The 16,983-nt window shown below is 39.7% G+C and overlaps 1 protein-coding gene and 1 long non-coding RNA gene across 3 annotated transcripts in view; both read left to right on the top strand.

Annotated features, from left to right (window-relative positions):
- Positions 1 to 3,233, top strand: part of LOC139952245 (uncharacterized) — a 186,496-nt gene extending 183,263 nt beyond the window's left edge. The window contains exon 14 of the long non-coding RNA XR_011787877.1: positions 3,020 to 3,233. This is a non-coding gene — a long non-coding RNA (uncharacterized lncRNA). The remainder of the gene's footprint in view (positions 1 to 3,019) is intronic.
- Positions 3,234 to 11,571: 8,338 nt separating this feature from the next.
- Positions 11,572 to 16,983, top strand: part of LOC139952241 (uncharacterized) — a 45,099-nt gene continuing 39,687 nt past the window's right edge. The window contains exon 1 of one of the 2 annotated variants that reach the window (XM_071951313.1): positions 11,572 to 12,036. In XM_071951313.1, coding sequence (XP_071807414.1) covers positions 11,929 to 12,036 — 108 coding nt within the window. In that variant the 5' untranslated portion in view covers positions 11,572 to 11,928. The remainder of the gene's footprint in view (positions 12,037 to 16,983) is intronic. The other variant, XM_071951312.1, reaches the window with a different exon arrangement.

Genomic DNA, 16,983 nt, shown 5'->3' with positions numbered 1-16,983 from the left:
TTAGATGAAATAACAGAAGTGTAGGTGAGTTTTCTCATCGTTTGTTTACCAGTGACCAGTGACCTTCCCAGTGACAAAAGACCACTTGTGCCCGAACCCCCCAGTGGGCCCCCACCCCATCGCCCCCATCTCCACAATCGATAAAGATCGTCCACGCACCATGCTTGTCTCTTTTTCAAGTCGTGAATTTGTAAACCACCGGTAAACCGATTTGACATTTACTCATTGTCCCATTGCCATCCCACGATATATCCAAAAGGAGGGTGGGCGATTTAGGGGTTTAGTATTTCAAGGCTTTCCCAAATGTTGTTTATTTTTTCGGTGTCATTTAACCCCAAAGTGGTTTTATCGCAACCTTCAGAAATAACGAATGGAGGAATAAAGCAATGATGAAGTAAATAGGCCCACTTAGTTACTGGGTTTTGCAAGAGTTCATTCCAGTCCTCTAACTTTCAATAAACAAACATTATAACTGCCTTTAAAAAATTATTTTCAAAAATCACGTTAAAATCAAAATACCTGAACGATAATGTACCGAGTTAAACACTGTAAAACACCTGAACATGTTTAAGGTAATTGAAAATCTAATCAACCCCTGTTTAACTAAACTTCTGCAGACCAGACATTTTTACAACTTTGGCGATGTTTTATTTATCGTACTTTATCAGCCAGGTTATCTTCTACAAACACACTAAACACGGATCTATTGTTAAAAATTAAACCCATTTTCAATTTAAAAGCGGCTTGCTTTAATTACACTATGAATTCTACCCGGAAAGTGTTATTGGTTTTCGGCATGCCTTTGAAGAGTACGTCGGCCCCTTTAGTCTATGATCTAAAGGGTGATATCTTCAGTGTTTCTGTACTGCCGCAAAAACATTCATTTACACGGTATACCTTTGGAGTGTACGTCGGCCCCTTTAAACCATTATCTAAGGATACCTGTTCGATGGTTTGGTAGTGCCGAAAACATTCATTTACACGGTAAACCTTTGATTGAGTAGTACGTCGGCCCCTTTAAACCATTATCTAAAGGGTGATACCTGTTCAGCGATAGTGCCGCAAAAAAACACCGGGACGGGCCGTTCACCTGTGCCGTCTATTGTCGTTTGTCTCCTCATGGGAGGTTTGATGCAATACGGAGAAATGTTTCCAAACCGCATTGGTTTGAAAAAGCTCACCAGATTAGTATAGTATGACTGGTGGTAAGGTGATCACTGATCACGATGGATCAATCACACGAAGTAAGTCCTTCAATACTTGCATTCCTTTCTGGTTTCGTGTGTTGCTAATTTTAGAAGTGGAAAATAGACTTGTGGTAGTCATGATGACGACAAACAAAATTGGCCCACTACAAAATGACACACAAGCAGAACCTTGGCCCAATGTCATCTGCCTAAAGCTAACAAAATAGCATAAGCACAACAACATTAAGCTTACCAGAGTAAGGTTACCAGCCAAATTCCCATGTCACATGTACGATTTGTGGCTGGTATCCTGCTTATTGTGGCTTAGCAGAAAGGTGTTAAGCATAACTCCCTGCAATAAGCAGCTGTATGAAATTGGGCCCTGGACGGTGATCGATCTATTTTATCATCACTCATAAAATGAGACTAAGTTGGCACAATCGTTACATTGAGTTGTTTTTATTTAAAGGCAGTGGACACTATTGATAATTACTCAAAATAATTATTAGCATAAAACCCTACTTGGTAACGAGTAATGGGGAGAGGTTGATTAATATACTATCATAAAACGTTGTGAGAAACGGCTCCCTCTGAAGTGGAGTACTTTTCGAGAAAGAAGTAATTTTCAACGAATTTGATTTCGAGACCTCAGGTTTAGAATTTGAGGTCTTGAAATCAAGCATCTGAAAGCACACAACTTCGAGTGACAATAGTATTTTTTCTTTCATTATTATCTCGCAACTTCGATGATCGATTGAGCTCAAATTTTCACAGGTTTGTTATTTCATGCATATGTTGAGATACTCCAAGTGATAAGACTGGTCTTTGACAATTACCAATAGTGTCCACATTTCAAGTTTTCAGGCAAGTTGAATGCAACACTTAGACTCTGTTCATGGTATACAAATGAAAAGGTTGAATGGATGTAAGGTCACAATAATCCAACTAACAATTTTTATTTATCAGTTTATTTTTTTATTCGCAATACTTTCCTATCAATTAACTTTTATTTCAAAGTACAGTGGTTAAAAAGGTATATAGAGGAAAACCTGTAGACAGGCTGACAATTGTACCCAGTCAAGTGTAGGTCAACCGTGTTTTCATGATGCCTGCGGTCCCCTCAAAGAGTTCATTTATCGGTCAATCCACAGCCTGAAAGAGGGTCAAAATGGTACATTAGACGGCGTATGCTCCCCGGCTCCACACGACCTCCCCTCCTCTTGAACAATTCCTATGAGTGTATTATGAAGGGGTTTAATTAAGCGGCTACAATCCCATTGGGGGTAATACTTTTCTTAGTAAATAGATACAGGTAAACAGAAGTTCAATCATGCAGGAAGTAATGTCGCCAGTAGACTGGCCAAACTGTCTGTTGGACTGTTTAACGCTAACATTGTTGTTGCGTGTTAATTTTGGTTTTGCCCTTAGCACTGTAGACTCGGTACTGTTCTGTGATCATAGGCATATTACTCGGGTGGGATTCGAACCCACGACCTTTGCAATACCAGAGCAGTGTCTGGTCTTACCAAGTATACTTCTCCTGAAGACGATCAGAGTTTACTTTTCAAAACGTCGAGACCAAACTGGCTTTTTTAAGAGCCGTGACTCTCTCAAAAGAGATTTATTGCATGATTGTACCCGCAAGTGTAATATTTAGTGTATTTATGTTCTTTGATCTAAGCTTTCTAAGCTATGTGTTTTACGACAACAACGAAAATTGCATGTTACAATATCCAGTCTTGTTATATTTTCTTGTGTTGGTTTTGTTTTACCATGGTTTTACCTATAAACCCCTAAGCCCTAACTTAGTAATTTTCTGTCAAATTACACAGGTGTTTTGATCCCGATGTTACGAGCACTCCGGACCAAGGGAGAGCTCTGATGCCTGGGTCTGACCCCCAAAGCACGCCACAAACAAGCCAATAATTGCCCCATAAGAACCAATCACACTTGAGACTCCTAGTGTCGGAATGCCAGCCATGTCATTCCGGTAGTCCCAGGCAACGGACAGTCAAGGGAGATTTACTAACCACTTCAGAAAAAGTACAGGTAAGGGTAGCCCCTCAACTAACGAGACTATAACAATATTTGCAGGTGTGTTTGGAACAGTTGTTGAATGTTATTTACTTCACGCGATCGGCACGTTTTGATGCGGTTGGATTATTAGATACCGCTTCGTTGTAAAATCTTATAGCGGGACTTTAGGCTTTAATTGGCGGCGTGCTTGATACCGATGCGTTAAGGTCATGAGTTTGAATACAAAGGTTCTTTGGATTCTTAAATGGGGGCGTGGCTGCTAGCTTCACCCCTAAACTTAAAATCTTCAAAACCTAATGCCTACTTTTACAAGGAAAGTTGAATTGTGAAAACCAAAATATTAACATCTCGAGAGGAAAAAAGGAAAATTTTAATACGTTGAACCGAACTCTTTTCTTCCAGGTGTTTATGCCAAGAAGTAATTTAACACTGTGTTTCTTATACTGGATTTGGCATCCCTGCCAAAAATGTTCATTTTTCAGATAAGCTTGTTATTGCGTAAAAAGAAAAACCTTACATATATTTTGGCTGGCATTTTTTTTTTTTTTTTACGAAACATGCTTTTGATTCAACCTAACAGGAGTAATAACAGGTGACTGGCGCAGTACAGACGTCACAACTGATGATTTCTAGCATTTTTAAGACGAGTATAAATGTAGCGAAGGAAACCTTACTTTGAAGACCCGTCCCCAAAATTAATACATTCTGAAGATCGGCGACGCGCCCCAAGCGTTATCTTTGTATAGACGATGTGACCTGTGACACTCATCTCATGTTTACAAAAGAGCCACAGAGCCTGGACTTGTACAATTTGTACACAGCCAAATGGAAGAAAACATAAAATCTTATATTTTATGAAGATTGCACTGTCTAATTCTTATCAACTTTTGATATGATGAAATGGGGCACATCTCAAAACTTGTCCAGCTTTTACTTTCATAACTCTTGGATTTATGTGAAAATTATGACAGATAATGTAAACTTTCCCATAGGACCAGTGCGGTATCTTGCCTGCGAGAATACCCAAATAATGTACAAGGTCACACTTGTAAACAAAGTTCACATGGTCAGATATGCCTCTGCTTTAAAGGCGTAAACATCAACCTCGTAACTTTCTCCATGGTCCTGTACTTTCTGAACTTCTTAAAGTAATTACTAATGTGATGAATGAGCAATCAATAAAGTTTTTGGAACTTTCAATTCAATTCAATTCAATTCAATTCAAATACTCATTTTTTTATCTTATGCTTCCATGAAAAATATCGGCAAGTTATTTGTTTTATTTATTTATTTTTATTTTAAATCTTCGGACATAATTCTTTGTTGGCAGGGGCCGTCCAGGGTTAGGCAAAAGTTTTAAAAACTGTAATCAAAGCGATGTGCCCTCCCAGGATACATTGTAACACATTATAGTATGGGGCTGTTTTGATAACCAGAAGCTTGTAAAAAAAAATAGCCTGTCAGACAAAGAAACAAAGCAAACAGACAGACACGCAAACTAAAGGACGGACGAACATGAGACATGACAAAAAATACTCACTGACACAATATAGATCAGAGGAAATATAACGGCAGAACAGAACAAGCAGAAGCGTTACAAAATAAATAGGTAACCAGGATTTAGAAGTGGATGTGACAGATTTTTTTGGAGCTATACGGAAGATAGCAATAATATGCAGACTTGTGGTGTTTGTTTGTTGTTTATTTTGGTAAGAAATCAGCAGCGGAATATCTACTTGCCGTGAAAACAAAAATTAGTTCCTCAACAAGAAATCCGGGTTCTCGACCCACCCACAGCTTGGCAATGATTTCCCTGATAATAAATACAGATTGTTGTTCCTCCTTTATTATTTTTATAGGCTGATGTGATGAATGTCAAAGCAAAGGGGAATTAGGATGGATTTCAAACCGGCAACAACCAAGTATTACAATTGATGTGAAGTTGCTTTGGGGTGCCATTATCTACACTCCAAACTGTCATGTTTTGTAAAAGGGAAATTGTGTTCGTTCACTTATTTTTTTATAGAAAAGAACTGTACTCCTTCCATTTGTCTGATGTGATGAATGCCAAAACAAAAGAGTCGCAATTTCACTTTGGGTGGCTTTAAAAATGGCAGGGTCAACAAAAAGTTGTAAAACTTCTTACGTGAAGTTATTTTGGGTATCAATATCAACATTCCGTAATGTTTTGTTGCACAGAGGGAAGTAGTGTACGTTCGCTTGTAAACGTGTTGTGGTTCAATCCGGTTTAGTGTCTGCCTATACATTGGTTTGGCTAGAAATATCAAGACTTAGAACTCCTTCTTCCCCATTGTCTTATTTGCACCATTTGGTAGGCGGGCTGATGGCCTGATACTTCACGGAGGCAACTAAGGCGATTGTCTCCATGTCTCATGGTCATTGCCTTGGTGCCCTTGAAATGCTCAAGTAAAAACCTACAATTTCCTCATACAGGGTGCGCTTAAAGGAACACGTTGCCCTGGATCAGCACATGATTAGAAAGATATTTTAAAAGTAGAATATAATGATCCACACAAGTATCACTCGACGTTGCGTGGTTTTCCTTTTACCTCGTGTGTGTGGATCATTGTATTCTACTTTTAAAACATCTTTTTAACCATTTATGAATTTTTTAACAAACGGTTACAAACGCTTTCAAAGACCAACTTGACCGATCCAAGGCAACGTGTTCCTTTAACCAAGAGAAATTGCCTTGGTGCCATTGCCCATTCAAAAACGAAGTATCAGGTACGTGCTGGTGGTGTAGCCCACACCCTCAAGCAGGCACATGTTGTACATGAAGGGAGGCACGTAGACCTATCATTCGAGATGCAGCGTAAGAATTTTATCAATTTTTGTCGATATCCGAAGATATGGATCACTGTTATTTTCACAGTAATCAAAATCTTGATAGGACTTTCTAGAACATCTCCTAGCACGTATATCAGTAAATGTTGACCTGGAATGTTTGGGACACTCTGTTTGTAAACAACTTGCACCTTCGTGCCCATGGGTGGCTAATAAGCAGAGACATTCAAGTTGCCAAATTCAGGAGTACTATTGGGAATGGAATTTGGAAAGGACTCTTCTAAAGAACACCGCCCTCTAGTGGTGATGCACACGATCTTTGCTTAGACTGGTCCCCTGTCCTTATTCGCAATGATAGTGAAATGTATTTGTTTTACGTACGTCGGATTTAACTGCGAATCTCAAGACCCATGATGAAGGGAAGGTCATGTGAAATGATGCGTGGTCAAAGGCGATTATGTACGATTTCTGGCGCAATACACGAGCCTCAAGTGTGGCGCCATGTTCAGGCTAGTTCTTTCTCTGATCTTGAGGTAGTTGGTTTGCGAGAATTAGTGATTTTCTACGAAATTATCTTATGACATGAATGTATTGCACACATTTATCTCTGTCTGTTGTTTATGTGGTGTATTAATCAGAAACTCATCACGTATCATGCGTGCATGAATTGTGGGTTTTATTTGTCTGCAGAGTTGAGACCGACCGTGCCAAGTCTCGTGCACAATCGAAAGCAGAGTTGTGAATTCGGTTTTCAAGCACGTTGCTTCAAAGGCACTTGACACTATTGGTAATTACTCAAAATAACTGTTAGCATAAAGAACTTACTTCATAACGAGCAATGGAGAGTTGTTGATAGTATAGTTTATAAAACCTTTTGAGAAACAGCTCCCTCTGGAGTAACGTTTTGTACGTGGTTTGATTGTGCTTAGCTACTTGTGCCTATGGAATAGGGCACAACGCATATAGCTATAGGCTATCACTTTAAACTTAGACAAATTTGGTATTGGGAATAGAAGAAGTTGATTCAACTTCGATGATATGATTTGTTGGTTTCGTTTCGTTTCGTGATGATGGCATGGGGGGCCACTGGGTCCCGGCACGTGGCAGACATGCGTTTGGCTAGCAGAGCACACGACGGCTGTTTTATGATCGAGACGAGCTTGAACACGATCGCGTCAAATTGTTAGATCAACTATTGTGATAAGATTATACCCATTATTTTATAATTGTATACATTGATTGGCAGTCGGTTTATCAACCACCAGCATCTTTGTTGATCTTAAGATTTGGAACATGTTGTTTAAAGGAACACGTTGCCTTGGATCGGACGAGTTGGTCTATGAAAAGCGTTTGAAACCGTTTGTTATGAAATGCATATGGGTAGAAAGATAATGTAAAAGTAGAATACAATGATATTTGTGTGGATCATTGTATTCTACTTTTACAACATCTTTCTTACCATATCAATTTTATAACAAACAGTTACAGAACGCTTTTCAAAGGCCAAGTCGACCGATCCAAGGCAACGTGTTCCTTTAATAAAACCTGAAAATATGAAGCCTTAAAGGCAGTGGACACTATTGGTTATTTCTCAAAATAATTATTAGCATAAAACTTTTCTTGGTAACAAGTAATGGGGAGCTGTTGATAGTACAAAACATTGTGAGAAACAGCTCCATCTGAAGTAACGTAGGTTGCGAGAACTTAGAAGTAATTTTCCACGAACTTGATTTCGAGACCTCAGAATTAGATTTTGAGGTGCCGAAATCAAGCATCTGAAAGCACACAACTTTGTGTGAAAATGGTGTTTTTTCTTCCATTAATTTCTCACTTCACAGGTTTGTTATTTTGTGCATATGTTCAGATACACGGTAACACCAAGTGAGAAGACTAGTCTTTGACAATTACCAAAGGTGTCCAGTGTCTTTAAGTAAGTTTTTACGCGAAAAATTATTTTGAGTATTATTACAGTGTCCAATAACTTTAACTTTGTAATAGCATAGAGAAAGGGTTATGGAGTAGGAATGGTTTTGATTGGCCTATTGTGTGTGGTAACTTTGAGGATTCTTGCTAGTACTCCTTGATTGATGACCGACAGTTTGACAATCACTGGCTTTAACAACCAATCAATTAAACTAACCCTAGATAAGACTATACGTGTCAATGCACTTATTATGAGGCTTATAACATCCTACCAATCAGTTAATACATAATGCAGGAGGAAGGCTGTCCAAACACTGCAGAGGAGTTAGAACTTGCTTATGATTTCCCATATTATCACTCATCATTACCACAGACTATTTGTTTAGTGTTGAAGTCGTGATGACTCAACCTGTTCTAAGAAACTTGAAAAGCAACTCGTAAAGTGTTGGTACAGGCTGGTGACCTGTACCATTGGTCAGGCGCTTTGTATACACACAGTGGAAATTACAGTTGATTAAGTTTCATTTCAGATGAGGGACCTGACTATATTTTCCCTTCTAGCCTCGTCTACCTCTTTTCTTTTCCCCGTCCTTGATTGCTAATCCATTATCCTTGGTCCATCTAATTGTCATTTCTTCGGGCAGGGAAAAATGTAAAATACTATTACATCATCATAAACATCAAAATGAACACATAAATAAATGATCACAAGATAAATTGGTTTAGAAAGTAGAGAATGAAATAGCAGCCTTAGTTGAAATCGGCACGACTGCCTGTCTGCATGGTTGACAAGTTTAGATGTGTGTCAGTGGAAAGGTTCAATGGGAATCGATTCAGAGTGTGGATGTGTGATCTCCTTAAGTGGAACTTGGGCATCCTTTGGCTCCATCCTGGACATCTCGACTACCGGCTTAAAGGTACTAGACACTTGGAAATTATTCGCAATAATTGTTAGCATAAACACTGACTTGGTATTCGAGCAATGGGGAGCTATTGATAGTTTAAAACATTGTGAGAAACGGCTCCCTCTGAAGTAACGTAGTTTTGAGAAAGAAGTAATTTCTCACCAAAATATTTATAGACTTCAGGCCTGAAGCTCTTTTTAGGCATCTGAAAGCACACACATTTTGTCCAACAAGGGTGTTTTTTCTTTCATTATTCTCTTGCAACTTCGATGATCAACTGAGTAAAAGAAAATCACAGGTTGGTCCTAATGCATATGTTGGGGTACACCAAGTGAGAACACTGGTCTTTGAGAATTACCAAATGTGTCCAGGGTCTTTAAGTGGCTCCGTCTTGGACATCTCGACTACCGGCTGGTATTAAGTGTAGACGGCTTGGGTAGACTCCCCGTTCAGAGAGTAATTGCTCACACTGTGTGAGGAACTGGAGTTATTAAGTCAGTACGAGTGACATCCATAATGAAGGCACCTTCTCTAGATGATGCAGCAGCTAGCATCATCCTCTAAGCAACCATGAAGCAACTATACTATCTACGTCTTCTCGCTCACCCTGCGGAGGACTTTCGCTTTCGTGATTTTTTTTAAAATCGATCCCAGCCCCAGACGACGTTGGTGTAACTTTTTCTGGCTTATAAATCAAACTCCTTCTCAGTCAATGTTTGTCACTCTATAGAAAACTTTGAAACTTGTTTTATTCCATTTGTCACGGACCTATGGGTCTGGGTCCGCTTAAGGGCCCGAAAAGTTGTGCATCCTAGATGCACTGTGGTGCAATCTAATGCCAAAGGCATGTCCCTGTTGGTCCACACTTGATCCGCCCTTGGTAGTGACCTAGCAATATTAGAAGGTGAGTCGTGATGTTGAGACTTGGGGCCTTCTTGATGGATGCTTTCATTTCTCTTAAACTTCTCTCCTATACTCTGCAGTTTCTATATCCCCTTTTCTTTCAATGGTTGCATTTGCGATTCCTCGGAATCAGGAAAAAGGGTGAAGCCCTCTCACTACCCAACAGGATTGTACAAAAATAAGACTCAGACCGACCCCAAGTCCTCACCATTCAAACATATGCTTCCAATGACCTACCATCCCTTTAACACGTGGCAGCTATTTGGCTTTGACCTGTGTAGATACCACCAATCAATTAGCCCAGGCCTTAAAATTCGCTGTAATTTGCGGAAGTTTCTTAACAGTTTATGACAGGTTTAAGCTGTGATTGTCACGTCATCTTAATTACTTGTGTCTTGATATAAACACGACGTGCCTGGGTTTGACAGGTCGATCTGTTGCTGCTGTTGTATTGATTACTAGCTGGCGAGAGATGGGCGTATCGTCTTGACCTTCAATGTCGGTCGTTTTACGCGTTGAAACCGTGTATTGGTGCTGTATCTGATGAAGTCAATAGACCTTTATCATGCTGCCTCCATCTTGGTCATGTTCCTCTTATCGAATAAGAGATTTCAAGAGATTCATATAATTTTGCTCAAGAAGTAAAGGATTTTAAAAGATTCATAACCATATAATTTGTCTTGAAGTAAAGGATTCTAAAAGATTCATATCGGTTATCTTAGAAGCATTTAGAGGTAAGTTACCACCGTTATGACGAATGGAAATTCCAAGAGACTCAGCGATGTTTTCCTTCAGCAATTAATCTCTCACCATCACTTCTCTCTCCTCAACAATGGAGAGGAAATTCTAGTCTAAACTTTCTTCTGAGACAATAAACATTGTCTCGTGCCACCCGAGGTAGGTCGCAAGAGCACCCACGACGGGTCGTGACAACGGCGCGTGCTGCACTCGTCAATTAAAAAAAGTCCGGGAAAAACCCCAAATACTCATCAATATTATTGGGTTCGAGCTTAAATGGCGTCACACTGAAGAACTGCCCTCAGATATGTGGAATTGTGGGAGCCATTTATCACCCAAGACGTGGGACTTATTGGCGAATGGCCAAACATAAGTAGGCCTATATACATCTTGACTCCTTAGATGGTTCGAGCCTGTCCAAGATATCATGTTCACACTTACTGTTTAGAAGATTGATGGAAAGCAAGGAATGATGGATTAACTTTACTGTTTGCATTTATGTGAGTGCATTTCTATTGCAAAATTTTTGTTGATCGAATCTCTGTTCAAAATGTACGATATTATAACAGTAAGAGTGATTGTGCGACGAGAACTGGTGGCCTGGTTGATGGCTAGATTCGTATAGGAGCCTGGGCGATTGCTGTTAAATTGTTTTGTCTTTTCTTATGAAATTGAATTCGACTTGTGCATAGGCCTAAGTAGCAATGTTCTTTGCACTTGATAAAGTAGGTCTAGGCCTATACAATTTTGTATAACACAGTATTTCTTTTAAAAACAAGGTATTATTGTTTTATTACATCTTCACCCAATGAACTTGTTGTTCTGATTTTGAGGTTATAGTTTGAGTGTTCCTAAGACAGCGTTTACACTTGATTCAGAACAGAATTAAGATGGATGAAAACATTTAAGAAAATCGCCCTCCATGGATCAAAAATACTCATCTATTTTTTAATGTAACCCAACCATCTACAAACAACTGTGCGTATTAACGCTCGCAAACGCGGACGCATTGGCCATGCGTTGTGTTTCCCAGTGAAAAACACACAATATTCTACCGTGTGGTTCTTAGTGAGCCGATCGCGCGTACAACTTACGCTATGTATCCTATGTGTAGTAACTCCCTTTCCTTTGATAACTAAAATCCTTCCGTTTTGCAATTTGAAATCCTACTTATCGTCGGTTTCAGTTTGCTCATGTAATCTTCTTTACTCGCTGCTTATGAATAGACCATACCAACCAACTGTGGTGTGAAATAGGTATGCACACCCCATATAAACAGGTATCTTAATACCGGCTTAAAATCTTGGAGTACGTGTCGTTGGGTAGTTACGGAGGGGAAACAAGTAGGCAGCCATCGACCGCTGAAGAACCCCAACAGACTACTACGAGAAGGGGGAGTTGTGGACCGTCGAGGAGGGGGGAGTGAGATGGGGAAACTCCGGAGCGTTGGACGGTATGTCATAGAGGAGAGGACGCTAGGAAAGGGCAACTTTGCCGTGGTGGAACTCGCAACACACAGCATTACCAAAACTAAGGTCGGTAACGGAGGACTCCTCTTGTCTTGTAAAATAATCGCACAGGTCCTAATCCCTCCAAGAGGTTTTAGCCTAGCTTTGTATTTCACACCCTTGTGAAGGAGGTCCTCGAAAAGACTGCGTTTTATAGCCTTATAGTGAGGCCCACAGAAGGTGGTGGTGTTCGCTGTTTTTGTCGAGTATTTTCTCGTTTGATAAAAGTTTAAATCCACGAAAAAAGTAGGTCATTCTCAGCTCGTTGTTGTAAAATGTTCAGTTTCGTAGGAAGTTTGTCTTTCTTTTTCCTTTTTTTGCTCGATTTATTTCCTGAATTGTCGAGTACTTTTAAGTTCTAGAAGTTTTAATCCACGAAAAGCTAATTGCAAATCAGCCCTTAAAAAACCTTCAACAAAAATGTAGGTCATTCGAAGCTCGGTGTTGGACTGGACATTTGTCTTTCCTTGTGCTCGATTTATTTCCTGCGTTTTCATGACCGTCCAAAAGAGAACGCCACATGAAACAGCAGTTGTGGATCCACTCGGTCGCGTGTTGGGCAAACACTGAACAGAGGGACATGACCCTGGGGTTAAAACCTTAATTTTTCTCCCACATGGCAAGATGTGTATACTTGCATAAGAATGTCTCCACACTGCGTGGTGGACTACTTTTTCATGACCATTTAAGGAAGTCGGGGGGACACCACTTAAACCGAACGGTGGTATCAATCATTTCAACTGATGCTTTTGCCTCAACTGTGGGCGAACTTGGAAATGGAAGACGCTGGTGGTGTAGGACCGTATGCTTCGTAAAGGGCACCCTATGACTAAATTGTTAATTTATGTTGCAGAGCATTTCAAGGGCACCAAAGCAATGACCAGTGGGCACGGAGGCAATCGTCTTCGTTACCTCCGTAACGAATCAGGCCTTGTAGGTGTAGAGTCTACAGTAAAATGTGGAACCAACTCTTGGTTTTATCATAACTTCAAGAAGTAACACTTGAAGTTATGAAGTCAAATGTGTCTTTCGATATTGCTCTGTCCATAGCTCTGTCATAGATGTATTAACCTTGGGGGTGTGCACAGCGAATAATAATTTCTACCTCAATCATGGAATAGTCTAAAGTTTTATTTTCTTTAACAAGGTTGTTGGGACATTATCTTTCTGGTTTGCATTACCAAGACGCCATAGTGCCTCGAGCTACAATTCCCTTCCTAGTACCACTCTTCCCTAAATGAGTGACGGCACTTGCCCCCATAGTGTGCACATATTGCTGACATACTGTATAAGAGTGATTAGTGCAATTGGGAAATAGTGGGGTGCCAACCACAGCTTGTCCATGACACGGACCCCTAGTACATCACCGCCATCTTGAAATAGTCTTAAATTAACCTGGTAAATATTTATATATGGGGCATAGGCACTACAGGGTACGCGATCTGGACCCAATTTCAATAAAGCTGTTAGCCTGTTTGCTCAGCAAAAGGGGACCAGGTACCAGTTAGAATTTGCACAACGCCTCATTTGGGCTGGTTACCAGTTTCTCTTAAGCAATGTATTTCTACATAATGAGCAACTTTTGGAAGCAGGTTTGGCAATATTTCATTTCAGAAACCCCAATGATTCCCAGCGTGCATCACTTTTTAAAAATAAAGTAAATATTAAGTGTTATCCTTTCAACGATGTGAACTAGCGCTGTGTACTTTCAAGAGGTCTGTGAAAAAAAAATCACAAACATTACTCGGTTGGGATTCGAACCCACTACCTTTGCAATTCTAGAGTAGTGTCTTACCAACTAGACCATCGAGATTGCCCGGTAGCTGTAGAGGCAGTTCGAATAATCCACTGTAAATGTTGAAATGCAATTATAGGTTACAATCTAGGCCCAATTTCATAGAGCTGCTAAGCACGCAAATTTGCTTAGCATGAAATATCTTCCTTGATAAAAACAGGATTATCAACCAAATTTTAAATTGTTGCATATTGCTTGTTACTGGTATCCAGCTGTTGTTTGCTTATCCTGAAAATCACGTGGAAATTGGGTTGGTAATCCTGTTTTTATCAAGGAAAAAATGACATGCTTAGCAAAATGTGTGTGCTTAGCAGCTCTATGAAATTGGGCCCTGGTCTGCTTGATAGATATCTATGGAGGGTATAATCTATGGTCTTGTTTGATGTACAAATGTTATGAAACTGTTTATGGGTTGACCTGCCAACTCTCCCTGATTCTGCAGAAAGTTCCCTGTAACAGAGCCAATCTTTTCATGTTCTGATGAACACATTTGAAAATCTCCCTGATGATGGAAACTTCTTCCCTATTTATGGTGAATGTAATTGTTAACATCTCCCTGATTGCTGTACACAATCTCAACGATTGCAAGATGCAAATGTTGGCAGCTCTGGATTGGAGGCTTAGGTTGAATTACAGAGTGGGTTTTAGTCAGAATCTTGTCCTGCTGCAGTCCGACCTTCAACGTCGGTTCCTTATAAGTAGAACTTGATGGGATTTCATTTCCTCATTCCGACTGTCTTCTGGTTTTGGCATACATATCAGGATATCCCTCCATGCCTTTTAAATCGAAAGTAAACGACAGTATTTTGCCACATCTCAGTCCTTGGGTTTTGAGTTGACCATGTATGGAGTTGTATGTCACTTTGTTTATATCGGAAGTTTACAAGGACGAGTGCATTGGAATTTTTTTTTTAAAGGAAGGTGCTTCATGTTGACCCCTTGGAAGACCTGAAAGTTATGCGGGAGGGCATTGGGGGTAACGGATGTAGAATGAGATAAGAGATCTGAAGGTTGTGTTTGGGGTACGGGTAGGCCTACTGGGGTGTCTGTTTAGTCCGAAGTTGGGGTAAGGGACAAGTTATTTGGAAGATGGAAATACCAAAGGGGATAAACTGGTTAAAAGGATGTGGTTTTAGATTAGGATTTTTGATTAGGATGGAAAACAACGTCTTTGGGCAGAATTTGTATTTAAAGATGCAGTGGTCGATTTTGTGCTTACTGTGCGATTCCATTTCATGGCGTTGCTAATGTTATCACGCTTACCTTCAATTTCAATGCTGACTGTTTTATAAGCTATACTGTCACCATAGAGCTATGCTGTCACGTAGTAATGAAAATCCACCATTGTAACACAAAAGTGTGTGCTTTCAGATGCCTAATAATATGTAAGGCTTCAGGCATGACGTCTTTAAGTATTTGGCTGAGAAATTACCTCCTTCTCAAAAACCACGTTACTTCAGATGGAGCCGTTTCTCTCAATGTTTACACTATCAACAGCTCTCTATTGCTCGTTACTAAGTAAGTTTTTATGCTAACAATAAATTTAAAATTATTTTAAGTAATTGCCACACTAGGGCCCAGTGGCTCATAAGCAATATCCACTGACTGTTGCAGTTTTCCCTTTTTATGCAGTGATGGATGAATCCAAGTTACCTATTTATAATAATCATTTTGTGACAAGATTCTTGGCTTGAAGTTAAAGTGAGATAATAGACTACATGAGATTGTGTTGTAGATTGATCATACTGTAGCTGTGTCAGAGCATAGAGAAAGGACAACTGTTGTCCTTTCTCTATGGTCAGAGGGAGACAACTTGGACCAATTTCTTTGACATGCGAAAACAAGAAGATTGGGGGGAGGCCACAGGGGGCCCGTGTCTCCTTCGACCTCCAGAAAAGATAGCAACTCATTTATCAGCCGGTTTATCAGAAACAGTTTGGGATTTCTTGATGACACGCGAGCCATAGTGACATCTTAATAGAGCATATTCAGCGTATTTTTGGGGTGGCACGTGGCAGACGTGCAGCAGGCCTTGAGGCACGCCCATATTACAGACCGGTGACCATCAGCTAGCTCACTGCTGCTTGTCAGACATTTCGCGTGGTTCACGATTCTTACAAAAAGATTTCACATACATCAGTTTGACTAGCGACTCTCCTTGTTTGTATAACTTATAATAAGAACGGTGCCAAGCTGTTTTTGTATGAACGATTTGCCCTAAATTTGTATTAGTTTTCAGACACCAAAAACTTACAAAGTATGTTATGGTTATATCCATTGACATTGTTTTAAGCAGAAGGCTTGGAAAAAAATGAAAGAATATAGGCCTACTCTTCCAAATATAATAGCCAATGATGTACCATACCCTTTAACCACACCCTTTCTTAAAAGTGGAGGATAGGAATAAATGTACTCACCAACCCATTGTTTCTTGAAAATCAGAGGAATGAATGTACCCTTCCAATAACCAATGATGTACCGTCCCTTTATGATGTGTTTCTTGAAAACTAGAGGATTGGATAAATGTACTCTTCCAATAACCAATGGTGTACCATCCCTTTATGATATGATGTGTTTCTTGAAAACTAGAGGATTTGAATGAATGTACTCTTCCAATAACCAACGATGTACCGTCCCTTTAAGATGTGTTTCTTGAAAACTAGAGGATTAGAATGAATGTACTCTTCCAATAACCAATGATGTACCGTCCCTTTATGATGTGTTTCTTGAAAACTAGAGGATTAGAATGAATGTACTCTTCCAATAACCAATGATGTACCGTCCCTTTATGATGTGTTTCTTGAAAACTAGAGGATTAGAATGAATGTACTCTTCCAATAACCAATGATGTACCGTCCCTTTATGATGTGTTTCTTGAAAACTAGAGGATTAGAATGAATGTACTCTTCCAATAACCAATGATGTACCGTCCCTTTATGATAAGTGTCTTGAAACTAGAGGATTGGAATGAATGTACTCTTCCAATAAACAACGATGTACCGTCCATTTATGATGTGTTTCTTGAAAACTAGAGGATTTGAATGAATGTACTCTTTAGAATTAATGATGAATGTGTTTACATACACTCTTTCCATTAAAAACTCACAAGGGTTTACTCCTCAACTGAATTTTAATGGAACTAAGCTTTTTGTGTTTTGGCTCCAAAGTGTGATGCACTT

Source organism: Asterias amurensis, chromosome 20 (genome assembly GCF_032118995.1).
Source record: "Asterias amurensis chromosome 20, ASM3211899v1".
In the NCBI taxonomy this organism is placed as follows: Eukaryota; Metazoa; Echinodermata; class Asteroidea; order Forcipulatida; family Asteriidae; genus Asterias; species Asterias amurensis.
Note: the sequence above shows the minus strand (reverse complement) of the source record. Positions and strands in the feature narration are given on the sequence as shown.